Raw genomic sequence first — 13,767 nt, forward strand, 5'->3', positions numbered from 1 at the left:
AATTGGCCGGAGAGAACAAATTCCACAATTTTCTAATTTCATCACAAATTTAACAAAGCATACATCGAAATACATTGCAGTAAGGCAAAGTCCACATCTACACTGGTCTGTGCATCAATACTGGTACATAGTAAAATTCCATTAACCACCAGGCCCAAGCTTTATTCAGGACTGGCTGTGAATCAGCGTGACGATATGAGGCAGTAGCACAGCTAGACTCAAGGCCCAGAGGGTGTTGCACACAAAACAACAGCAAATGCTGGCAAAACGGCCCGGCGTCTTCACCTACCAGGTTGCCGATGTACAGCATGCGGTTGAACTCGTCCGTCATGGGGTAGTGCTCCATGGCCATGAACAGGGTGTTGAGGACGATGCAGATGGTGATGGTCAGGTCCAGGAACGGGTCCATCACCATCACCTTGACCAGCGCCTTCAGCCGCAGCCAGCACGGACTGCTCTCCCAGATCAGGTACTTGTGAGCAAACTCGTACCAGCACGGGTGGCATTTCTGCCGCGACTCCTCCAGTTCTGCGGAGAGAAGGGACGGGGATCAGGGTCTCAGTCGCGTCTATCAGTTAAACATCCAGTTGCAGGTCGATTATACTTGGCCGTTGTGGTTTAAAAGACTGTAGGTCACGTGGACTTTACTATTTAGAACCATTTCTGTCATATCTTGGCTTTGCACAACTTTATGAAAAATCTACAAAAGTCCTCGTCATGAGGAAATATATATATTTATTTGCAGTATTTTCGAGGGTAGTAAAGCTAGCCTTTGCCAGATGCGTGCGGGCCTAGCTGGGTGCATGCTGCGGAGACTGATGAATATTAACAGCAGGTCAACTGAGAGTGAGGATGAGGCTGGGAGGCCTACCGTGTGACCTGACTCTAATGTGTTTATCTGTGGGTGTCATTTAGCGCTGTGGCTTCTTCCGCACTGTCACCCACTGTCTTGTCCAGGGGAATGGACGGGGTACATCTGAGGACATGCTTAGCCTCAAACCTCATGGCCGTAAACAGCAGATTAAAGGACCTTCTGTGCCCAAAACAATGTTCACCATTTAAATTCAAATTTGATCCCCTCCCAATTATCGCAATGTCCAATTTGCAATTATGGCCCTGCCCCAATTCATGGGAGAGTAGACGATCAGGACATCTCCTCCAAGCGCGTCTCGCCAAGTCACTTGGTAGCTTGGTTGAAGGAATGTTAGTCGTTTTGCGGGATGTTTACACAGTAGGTTTACATTGACATTTTAATCATTTGGCAGAGGGTTTATCCTGAGCAACTTACAGTGGATATAAAAAGTCTACACACCCATGTTAAAATGCCAGGTTCTTGTAATGTAAAAGAATGAGACAAAGATACGTAAGTCATGTCAGAACTTTTTCCACTTTTAATGTGAACAATTCAATGGAAAAACAAACTGAAATCATCAAGGGGGAAAAATGAAAAATAAAACCTTACAATAACCTGGTTGCATAAGTGTGCACTACCCACTTATATAAGGGGATGTGGCTGTGTTCAGAATTAACCAATCACATTCAAACAAACATTTTTATGGACAGAATTTCTAGGCGCAGCCAGGGGCCGGAGGGTGTCAGGTTTGGGGACCACATGATTTCGTCTTTGCTCTTTGCGGATGATGTTGTCATGTTGGCCCCTTCAAACCAGGACCTTCAGCATGCGGTGGGACGTTTTGCAGCCAAGTGTAAAGCAGTGGGGATGAGAATTAGTACCTCCAAATCTGAGGCCATGGTCCTCAGTCGGAAAAGGGTGGCTTGCCCACTTCAGGTTGGTGGAGAGTGCTTGCCTCAAGTGGAGGAGTTTAAGTATCTAGGGGTCTTGGTCACGCGTGAGGGAAGGATGGAACGGGAGATTGACAGACGGATCGGTGCAGCTTCTGCAGTAATGCGGTCGATGTATCGGTCTGTCGTGGTTTACCGCTCAATCTACGTTCCTACTCTTACCTATGGTCATGAGCTTTGGGTCATGACCGAAAGGACAAGATCTCGGATACAGGTGGCCGAAATGAGCTTTCTCCGCAGGGTGGCTGGGCGATCCCTTAGAGATAGGGTGAGAAGCTCGGTCACCCGGGAGGAGCTCATCACCCAAAGAACACCATACCCAAGCTGGAAATTAAGAGGAAGTTCACCTTTCAGCATGACAACGACCCAAAGAACACATCCAAATCCACAAAAGCATGGCTTCACCAGAAGAATATTAAAGTTTTGGAATGGCCCAGCCAGAGCCCAGACCTAAATCCAATTGAACATCTGTGGGGAGATCTTAAGAGGGCTGTGAACAGGAGATCTCCTCTCAATCTGACAGATTTGGAGCGCTTTTGCAAACAAGAGTGGGCAAATATTGCTATTTCAAAATGCTAATACTAATAGACTCCTACCCAAAAAGACTGAGTGCTGTAATAAAACCAAAAGGTGCTTCAACAAAGTATTAGTTTAAGGGTGTGCACACTTATGCAACCAGGTTATTGTGAGTTTAATATTTTATTTTTTTTCCCCTCAAAGATTTCACTTGAATTGTTCACGTTACAGGTCACATTAAAAGTGGAAACATTTCTGACATGATCTTTCTCTCATTCATTTACATCACAAGAATCTGGCATTTTAACAGGGGTGTGTAGACTTTTTATATCCACTGTACAGTGAGTGCATACATTTTAAAAGAGCTAGGGGAAACAACCACACAGTTTAGTAGTGAGTGCCTTCTTATTTATTAATTAGTTATTGGCCACTGTCAGTACTAGAAAGAAGACCATAGACCAAATAATAAACATAAAGTAAACAAGAGACAACAGACCGAGGTGGTGGGAGTGGAACAGCTTTAAGTATTATTATGTTTTTTTGAAGATAGTTAGAGACTATCCTAGCCTCTGAGGGAAGCTGGTTCCACCATTGAGGTGCCAGGTCAGAGAAGAGTTTTAACTGTATTGATCAGGGAACTGCCCCGAAGGAGCGTGAAGGCCTAAAGCCCAGAGGTGGCTGAACATCCCACTAGAGATTTAAGGTTTGAGCATTGCCTGAAGGTAGGGAGTGGAAGCTCCTATTGGTTTAGAATGAACATGATCTGGGTTTCATAGTATGTCCTAAAACGAACTTGGGCAAACACCGGATTCATTCATTTTAATTATTGGCACATTAAAAGAGGGTGAGTAGCTGGAACTGGAGCTGCAGCTCCAACAATGTGACGACGTCCTTCACCTGAGAGTTTGAATTTACTAAACACAAGAACCAACTTTCAAATAAGGAGAGTTTAATGAGTCCGTAATGCACTGTGTTACGCATGTATATTTTTGGAGAATGAAGAGGCCCCTGGCACTTACCCTCCAAGGCGCCCGTGAGTTGGCTGGCAGCACTCAGGGCCCGGTCCCTCCGCTGTTCTTCTCTGACCACCTGGCAAGACAGCAGCATGGTGCTTAACTCTATGCTGGAGTTAGTGGCCTGGAAGAGATACAATATCAGTTTATTGGTGGAAGACACTCCAATATATTGGGATAGAGGGTGTTGTGATGTCACGCGGGGGAGGTGGCATTGAGAGAAACCTCATCCAGAGAGAATCTTCACGGATCCTCACGCTCAACACTCCACTCTCTAACAGGCTCTATGTGGGCTCAATGAAGAATTTCACTTGAAAGCTTTTTTTAAATTGTATTTTGTATTATGCCTGAGCCTCTGTCATTGCCTTAAGCATACTGGATAGTGGGCCACTATATATCACTGTAAATATGTACCACAAAATGTTTTTCTTCATGATAATAGTACATGTTGATACACTGAATGTTGATACACTCAGTGTATTGCCTCCTATCTCAGGAAGTGATGTCACCGAGAACGGCCCATATAAGACCTTTCACCCACTCTTGTGATTTCAGTGCCTGATGGAGACCTAAAATGTCTAATCTCTAATATAATGAAATAACTTGGGCGCAATAACAGCAGTGTGTGGCGTTATTTTGAATGTTTTACTGGTGAGGCAGGCACAAAGGTGAGCCGTATTTTTGAAATGCAAATGATTTGCAAGTGATTAAGAAATGAGTTATATGTTAGGGTTAAAGCTTTAACGTGTATCTCTTTATTTGTATCCCTTCCAGTGCAGTCTTTGCATAACCATTTCATAACAACTAATTTAATAATGTGACTTGTCAGATTACCATGGAAACTCCACTCAAAAAGACAAAAGACAGAGAGTTGCAGTCTCTTACCAGATAATACTTAGATCTGTTGGCTAAAAACAACACTCCTCAAACTCTCTTGTGTCTCGATGGGTATTGTCTACTCAATAAATCAGTGAATCAAACACAGTAGTCACTGAAAGAGGGGAGGACATACTGCGGCACCAAAATGTCTTATTCTATGAACGGCAGTTGTCATCCTCTCATCAGTCAAACCCCCTCCGAGGTGGCCGTTAAGATCTGAGGGGAAGGAGCACGTAGGCGCACACATGCACACACACTATAGACACACACACACACACACCTATAGAAACACACAGACACACCTAACACACCTATAGACACACACACACACACACAACTACAGACCTACATGCACCTGTGGACGCACACACACCCATGGTCGCACACAAACCTATGGACATACACACGCAAACACACATTCAGGCATGGCTGAACACATCAGTCACTTAGGCAAGGCCACACTAATGTATTTCACATTGATTCCACAGACGGGCATTTCATTTAATGTAGGGTCAGTGGAAGGGGCATAGTTCAGGCTAAAGACCTGGTGGTGACAGTACATAAGACAATCACACACACCATCCAGCACATCCCTGGAGCTATTTCCTGTTTTTGCAATGTTACATACTGATATACTGTTTTATGTGACTGGGATTTCAGGGAAGGATATCAAACGCTGTAAATATGATTGAGTTTTCCCCTTTTAATGTTTTCCTGATGGTGGACTGTAGGAGAATCAGTCTTATCTTTCTTATCTGCAGAATAACAGCAGTCCCCCTCTTACTGCAAATATAACAAGACACACATCTCCACACAGCAGTATGTACCCACTTGATGTGGACAACAGGGGATACGGAGTCGAATCAAAGCGTTCTTGTTTGCCTGACATAAATCCGCCTTCCTCCATGATTACATAAGGTCTACATCTCTGATGTCCCAGGTAGGGAGGCTGGCAGACAGGAGTGACGCACATCCCCAGTGTGAGAGGCCACATGCAACCACCCACTCACTGGATGGCAGGTAGAGGAACCACCACAGGGTCATTCACTATGTCTGCTGTGTTGAGTGTCGGCAGCCCCGGCCAACACCACCACCACTACCAGCACCACCTTCACCATCACCACTACTACCTCCGCCAATGCCACCACCACTACCAGCACCACCTTCACCACCAACACTATTTCCCCCGCCAACACCACCACCACTACAACAACCATCTTCACCATCACCACTACCACCCCCGGCCAACACCACCATCACTACCAGCACCACCTTCACCATCACCACTACTACCACCGCCAACACCACCATCACTACCAGCACCACTTTCATCATCACCACTACTACCCCCGTCAACACCACCATCACTACCAGCACCACCTTCACCATCACCACTACTACCACCGCCAACACCACCATCACTACCAGCACCACCTTCACCACCACCACTACTACCCCCGGCCAACACCACCATCACTAGCAGCACCACCTTCAACATCATTACCAGCACCTCCTTCTCAATCACCACTACTACCTCCAACATCACCGCTACCTCCGCCAATCCCACAATCACTATCAGCACCACCTTCACCTTCACCAACACCACCATCACTAACACATCCATCACCATCACCACTACTACCTTCAACACCGCCACTACCTCCGCCAATCCAACAATCACTACCAGCACCACCTTCACCATCACCACTACTACCTCCAACACCGCCACTACCTCCACCTTCACCACCACCTCCAAACCTACAACCACCGACACAACCACCTCCACCACTACTACTACCACCAGCACTAACACTACCTCCACCTTCACCAACACCTTAACTTCCTTCACCACCTCCACCACCACTGCCACCACCTCAATCTACTACCACTACTACCACCACTATCACTACCACCACCTCTCAGCAGTATAAAAGAGATGGAAGCCCCACACCACCTCCACCTTTTATCGGTTAGAGGAGAGACTGGACCCCCCCTCCACCACCACCACCAGCACCACCTATCATTTAGCATCTGTTGCTACCGTGAGTTGCCATGGTAGCATTTCCGAGACAACTAGATATCTGTGCCACACGAAAGCATGCAACTGCTTGCACAAATTCACATGCACACGCACACACGTATACACACACACACATGTATACACACAAGTGCACGCACACACACACACAGACACACACACACACCACCTTGTGCCAGCAATTTATCACTGATCATATTACATAGCAAAGCATCAAGAGAACCCAGCATCTTCCTATTGGACACATTACTGTCGATGAGATGAATCTTGGATCTTGTCTATATGAAAACAAATGTATAGAAAGAACGGTACAATTGTAGCATTCATCAATCAAGAATGAATATATCACCAAGGTAATAAAAAAAAGGTTTCGGTGCCGTTTCAGGTCACTGCTTCGGGTGTGATATAGCTGTCTCAACTGTAGTAATCAACAGCACAGGAACTCTGGTTATAGATTAACTGTGCGTGTGTAACAGAGGTGAGAAAGCGCAGTACACTCGCTCCACAGTCTGCATGAAATGTTGCGAATTGAGCCATCCCAGGCGGATGAACCCGTTAGAACGTAAACCAAGAGGGTCGTCACGTGTGTTGCAAAGCAGCACTTGTTGGGGCCCCATGTGGGGCAGTCAGACAGCGTAGGAGAAGGTACAACCTATGCAGGATGACATCAACAATCCGTGTCGGCCCATTTGGAAGTCCAGGATCCAGCTGTGTAAGGCCACAGGGACCCCAAGCTTCCTGGTGAGCTTTGTGGGCACTAAGGTGTTGGAAGCCAACCTACTGTAAAGTCAGTGAACAGCTTTGCCACATTGGTGATTCTCTTGTTCAGGTACAAAAACCTAAACTACATCTCGCCGGGAAGCAATGAGCTGACCTGGACAAAATATGACATCTATGTACTAAGCTTTCTAAAGATGCTGTGATTTTGGACTTAAATACATAGAAAGTTGTTAACCACAATCCTGACAAAACATAGTAGACAATTTCATAAGGACTTACAGGTATTACAATACAAATTCATACATATCTGAAAGGCTGAAAGCTTGATGGGCATCAAGTTTAACTTGGACTTCAGGTCTTTTCATTTTGAGCATGTTCATAACCGGTTTACATGATGAACCTTTACTAGCTGAGTATGCGATGTGTGTGTGTGTGTGTTTGTGTGTGTGTGTGTGTGTGTGTGTGTGTGTGTGTGTCTGAACAAGGAGATATCTACAAGGATCTGGAGTGCAGGGAGTTCACAGACATCCATTCGGTTTTGAGAGCAGTCTGTTTCCTAGGAGAGAGCATCATGCTATTTATTTGTACAGACACAGACAGACACTCAGACAAACACAGACAACACTGACACCAGCCCTCTGCAGAGCCAGATAAAACTACAGACTCTTTCTCCTTGGTCAGCCAGATTTACTGGGCAAATTCCCCAGCCCAGCCTATCTTTCCCTGGCCCTGCTCCTCTCTGCCTCAGACCCTCTGTTTACATCACCTAGCGATATGCCTGTTTGCCAACCCTCGCAAATACATGTAGAAGAGGAAATATTTGAACTTGCAATATAATGGTATTTTCTATTGTCCACATGGGGAGGGGCCAATCAATACCAAACGATGAATCGTGGCAAATCGTCACTGCTCTGGAGATTCGTCTCGGGAATCAAAAAACGAATGTCACTTCGGCCACACGCCTACTGTCAAAACCTCCACACTGCGATGCCCAGCCTAAGACAACTGAGCCACACAGGACATTTTGTTTCATTCTTTATTTATTCTGGGATTTGGATGCTTTATAAGACAGGAAAGTATGGAAACAGGAGAGAGATTTTTCTCAAAGGGCAGTGGGCTGGATTCAAACCCACATTGGAGGCATCTAAATCACTATTTCCTTTCCTCGGGTGACCGATTTGATTCACGTTGGATTGGCGAAAGAAATGGGGTCATAAACGAGTAAAGAAGGATCCCTTTGAAAGTATCCAAATTAGGCGAACGGAAAACTAATTATAATTGAGGCTGTGCTGAGTAGCAGGAGGATCACAGGAATGTCAGTCTGAGGTAGATACCCAAAGAGGGCTTCAAAGACAGACACGTGCTCGGTTTTCTTTTACAATAATCCCTGTAAATACTGTACACACACACACACAACATATACACATGAACACACACGTACACACACATGCATGCATGAGCACACACACACATACACACACACACTCTCACTGACACACACGCAAGAGCGAGTGATAGCATAGCAAGTGATTCACTGAGTATTATAGAAAATGCAATTGCATTTATGCTCTCCGCTCTTGTGTTCCTACACAGTTGCTATCACGGCCGCCAGGCATTGTGAATCATCTGCATGGAAACGGCAAATCAAACCGTGTGTTGTGCTAATGTCCTGGAGCCCAGGGGGGAGAGGTAACTGTTAGCTCTCTCAGTGTCACCGTGGTTTTGGCCAGCGCTCCCAGGTACCCAGACACCACTAACGCTGCATACATCCTTTTCTCACAGCAGGAAAACAATCCTACAGTGCACACTGGAAAGGTGAATTATTGCTGATTATTATCACTTCATTTGTATTATTTTCAGTATGTCAGCCGACGCCATCGACCATATGACAATGTTTAGCGCCTATAGTAGCCTGTCTTGACAATTTTGGGATTTATCTGTATTTTTTAAGGGAAGTAGAGGGAGTAATGAGTCAATTAGAAGCAGGGAATTATTCGGTTGTGATGATGGCATGGGGTCACTGGGGTCAACACACTCTTACGATCAGCTTCATGGGATCCATAGTGATCACAGACACTCAGGACACCCATTTAACGTCCCATATGAAAGACATTACCTCATGCAGGGCAATGTCACCTAAGGCAGGGCAATGTCACTTAATGCAGAGCAATGTCACCTAATGCAGGGCAATGTCATCTAATGCAGGGCAATGTCACCTAATGCAGAGCAATGTCACCTAATGCAGAGCAATGTCACCTCATGCAGGGCAATGTCCACCCCACTGCTCAGCTGCATTTTACCCTGCTGAGCTACAAAGGCGAGCCAGCAGTAGGATGCAGGGAACTATGCAGGTGGCTATATTAAACAGATAGAACATGTGTAAGGGTTGATGTCGTTTCCCTTAGATATATTCACCAGTGATGTGCGGGCTGGCTAAGCAGTGTAGGTTTTAAAATAATGGAAATGTAGGATATTTTGTTCCAAAAAAAAAATAATTCTGCAGTGATTATTGATTTGTCAACAGAAATTGAATTTACATTTTGTGGTTGATATTACAAGAAATGTAAGCAAAGGTACTGTATTGGCTAAACCGCTCTATCTAACTTTCGCAGGCTCTGCTCCTCAAAAAGGTGGGTGCAGAAGTGAATGCAAAACCAGATTGGCGCATGCATTGTACGTTCACATATTTTTACGAATGGGTACGGAAAGGTGGGGCGTCAGTTATGTCGCTTCCTACCAATCAAAATCTTTTACCCACTGGCTCTCCAGTCCCGCAAAAACATCTAACAAAGTGGCCTAGCAAGCTATGGAAGTGCCAAATTCATTGCTGCATCTAAAACTCTTCTGAAGAAAAAAATAGTATTCTGTCAAATGGTTGACCAACACCTGATCTTACAGATTTACACAAGCGTAAGGGGCAGACGATTAGCACCACCTTCACCATCACCACCAGAGTTTTCCAAATTGAATGGTATTTAAGAACCGAGTGGCTGTGTGTGTTTGCGCTGAAGCTAGCAGGTTGTTCTGCTTTCCCTGCCTGCTGTGCTCAATTGCTGGCACCATGTGGTCCAGGGCTGACTACGCTGACATGTGTAGCCTGCCAATAGCAATCCAGATTCGTTCTAAAGGAAAGGTGAATGGATTTCATCTTCAAATTAAGTAAGTTTACAATTTATTTTAATTAAAAATAATTCTGATAAAGATGTTTAATCTCCTCCCTGATTTTGTAGGCTACATTTGTTTTCTGGATTCAGACTTTAAGTTTTTGGATGGGCAGTCAGACACGCTACTATTTTGCTTAATCGGTTGTTTTGTAAAGGGCCACATGATGCATAGCTTAGCATACCCGTGGGAAGTAGGATCCGCTGACCAGATTTAGAAAATTCTGTTGCTTACTTTGCGGTTCATGCAGATGAAACCAGTGATGTGTTACGGAAACATGCTGAGATCGATGTAGTGAAATCTTTTTTTGCATACGGAATGGTCCAGGGCAGTCTCAATAGATACGTGTATTGGATAATGACAGTACAGTTTCCTGTACAACATGTATCTCACATGATAGAAATAGATTTGCTAAGGAGTTCACCGCGACTAGTTAGTAGACTGGATCAGATTTGAATGTATTTCAAGTTGCCTACCCTGACTTAGACCTTAACACGTCACTGATATTGAGAGATTTTAAAATGGAAATGACAAGCCTAAGAAGCTGTAAACCCGCAGAAACCTGTAAAACACACCAAGCCTGCATAGCCTGCTGCACAGGATTGTTTGTGCCACAAGAGGATGATCAAATGAAGATATGGCATCTGTGCTGCTGTGAGTCTGCCGTTCATGATATGAGCCGGGGTCACTCCTTAAACACAAGCTTTCATCACGGTAGTATCCTGGCAACAACGGGTGTGACACACACATCAACATGTAGACACATGCACAAGCACACACATTTAAAAAAAAAGCCAGGTGCCTAGGTCAGTAACTCAGCACTCACACTCTCTTCCTTGACCCTCTCCATGGTGCAAGACGGGAGTCCCAGCGGACTGACCCCGTTCTGGTCCATGGCCATGAACAGCTTCCCGTTGACATTGAGGAAGACCTGGGAACCCCGGCTGCCCGTGCTGTAGGTGCTGGGCCTCCGTCGGCTGCTCCACGGCACCACCAGGGACCCGGTGCGACTCGACGCGCCTTCGTTGTCCCCGTGGACACTGAACTCGTCGTCGGCCAGGTCGCCCTCCGAGTCCTTGTTCCGGGGGCGGAAGTTGAAGACGCTGACGTTGCTACCGCGTCGGGTCCGCGTGGAGAGGGTGCGGATGAGGAGAGGGTGTGGCGGCTATTGGGGACAAGCAACACTTATCTACTCGCAACGTCTGAAACCGTAGCGGCATCTACATGCATTCAGCATTTCTATTAATCCATGATGTTTCATCGAGGGTTTAAAATGAATCCATTGGGAATACAAAATGAGATTGACCCTGCCTCCATCCGCGGTATCTACCTTTAATGTCTTCACATCTCCCTCCTCCGCCTCTCCGTCATTCTCTCTTTCCTCCACCAGCCACTGCAAACTTCTCCTACGCTGCACCTCCTTGTCGTCGGGCAGGACCCGGCCCGGGGAAAGTTCCGGGGACATCAATGAGTCCGATTCTTGGATTTTCTGAGTAGCATTGGAAATCAAAGCTTCTGTTAAATGATTTGGCTTTGGAAGCATTTTCACGTGTGAGTTACCCTGGTGTTAAACTTGATAGCCTAGTCAGCCTGGTCAGACGTCATTTACGTCAGACTAGCCGATTATACCTAACTCATATAGCCATATGTCTTTATAACATCGCTGTGTACAAAAATGAACATTACTTAATCCCCATATAAGCTCATGCTAATTGAAATTCTATGTCTACAATCCAAGTTCATAAAAGATTAGCCATTAAAGGACGACATGAAACACTGTCTTGCCTGTGCCTCCTTTTTGAGGCGCTCCATGGCCAGCTGAAACTCCCTCTCCTTCTGCCAGGCCTCCTGGATGGTGGCCTGGTTCTGCTCCTCGTACGCCATGGCCACCACAGCCAGGATCAGATTGACCAGGTAGAAGGAACCCAGGAATATGACCACCACAAAAAACACCATGTAGGTCTTCCCTGCCGACCGCAGAGTCTGGAAAGAGATGGACGACACATGGTATGACCTGACATCTGGTTTTGGTTTCAAACCGGTCAGGTCGACACCTCCATACTGACCTGGTGATAAAGGTTCTCCCAGTAATCTTGTGTCATGAGCCGGAAGAGGGAGAGAAATGCCCAGCCGAAACTGTCAAAGCTTGTGTAACCGTAATTAGGGTTCCTTCCTGCCTTCATACATTGAAACCCATCTGGGCAATGCCTGTGGAGAAAACAGAGAGTCATTGTACTCACAGATAAAGCTAAGAGCCTGAATCCAAAATGGAACAAATCTGATCTCAATGAAGTAGTCTGTTCTAAAACGTGTGCTGTATGTAAGAAACAGAATGGATTAATTTATTCATAATCAAAGTTTAGAAGTAGTCTCATACTGAGTTACTGCATATCTGGACTTCACAGAGTTGGTGTTCTATACTGGAAAGATTTAAATACAAGAATGCCCAATAGGAACTTGCTAACTCGTGCTTGGCACACCTCCCTCCTAGGTTCTGCCCAAATCCTTCACACGGCGCCTATTATAAACAAATGCTGGTTATCGGGCCTAGGGTGATCCAGCAATGTACTGTAAACCTCTGCCTCCAATGAACAACTCAAGCATGACTTCAAATCCGAACTTCTGGCCTTGACCAAATACACTTTTCTCTGTTTCCCCACTGTCTACATTTAATAAAGCATAAAAGGCAAAAACAAAAATATCTTTCAAAAACAATGTCTGGTTATGTGATGTATTAGCAAACATGTATCGGCAACTCTGCTCTGTGATTTGAAAACACAGCCCAGAAGGTTTTTAATTGGTGTATACTGTAGGTCTAGGTGCTCTTTGAAAACAGGAATTGAAATTACTAAAACTAACTAAACAATCAGCATGCAAATATTTTTTGCAACCAAGGGTTTTGGTGTGGATGAACAATGACATACAAAATTTAATAAAAAATCCTGTCAGAATGTTCCTTTTGACCCTAGTAGGCAAAGTTAACGGTGTATAAAAAGATAGAGCTGATTGGATTCCTTATCAGTAAGCCACCTCCTAAGTGTAAAGTTCATACACAATCACTGGCTTGTAATTGCCGATCAGTGTGCTCACCCCACGGCAGTTATCTCAGTTAAAGTGGCCATTCATTTAAATAACAATATCCACAGGCCTCAAGCTTTATCCCCGCGACAAGGTCCAATAAGGGTCATCGCAGTTCTGTGGGTACAGATAAAACTAATTCAATGAGGAAAAATGTCAAGCATGCAATGTACAGTAGACACGCTTATCGGAGTAGCATGTGATTGTTGTATAAAATATAGCCGTCATGGGATTGGTTTTGGATGCTTTTCCTCTGTATAGGCATCAGCTGTGGGTGCAAAGAGGGTGACGTCAGCCCAGAGTGATGCCATTGCATGCCACCCCAAACGAGAAACAACCTCCCCATGCCCCAAAAGAGAGTTGAGCCTCTCTAAAAAGCAGCTTCCTCTGAGGCACAGACTGGATTGCGGGGTTGGGGGGGGGAGGTGTTGAAGAGCGAGTCGCGGGAGTTGAAAGGACATGGCGCCGCCAACCTGCCATCACTCTCCCCGTCACGCGCCCCCGCCCCCCCCCCCCCCGTCCCCCCCCGTCCCCCCTGTCCCCCCTGTCCATGCAATG

At 45.6% G+C, this 13,767-nt stretch overlaps 1 protein-coding gene across 3 annotated transcripts in view; it reads right to left on the reverse strand.

Moving 5' to 3' along the window:
• scn5lab (sodium channel, voltage gated, type V-like, alpha b) overlaps window positions 1–13,767 on the reverse strand; it is a 141,474-nt gene that overhangs the window by 69,683 nt on the left and 58,024 nt on the right. For all 3 annotated transcript variants that reach the window (XM_020041954.3, XM_020041953.3, XM_034289385.1), the window contains exons 9-14: window positions 12,198–12,339; window positions 11,917–12,114; window positions 11,462–11,620; window positions 10,958–11,296; window positions 3,339–3,456; window positions 290–528 (exon numbers count right to left, since the gene is read on the reverse strand). In XM_020041954.3, coding sequence (XP_019897513.2) covers window positions 290–528; window positions 3,339–3,456; window positions 10,958–11,296; window positions 11,462–11,620; window positions 11,917–12,114; window positions 12,198–12,339 — 1,195 coding nt within the window. The remainder of the gene's footprint in view (window positions 1–289; window positions 529–3,338; window positions 3,457–10,957; window positions 11,297–11,461; window positions 11,621–11,916; window positions 12,115–12,197; window positions 12,340–13,767) is intronic.

The sequence above is a fragment of the Esox lucius genome, chromosome 21 (assembly GCF_011004845.1).
Source record: "Esox lucius isolate fEsoLuc1 chromosome 21, fEsoLuc1.pri, whole genome shotgun sequence".
NCBI classification, from domain to species: Eukaryota; Metazoa; Chordata; class Actinopteri; order Esociformes; family Esocidae; genus Esox; species Esox lucius.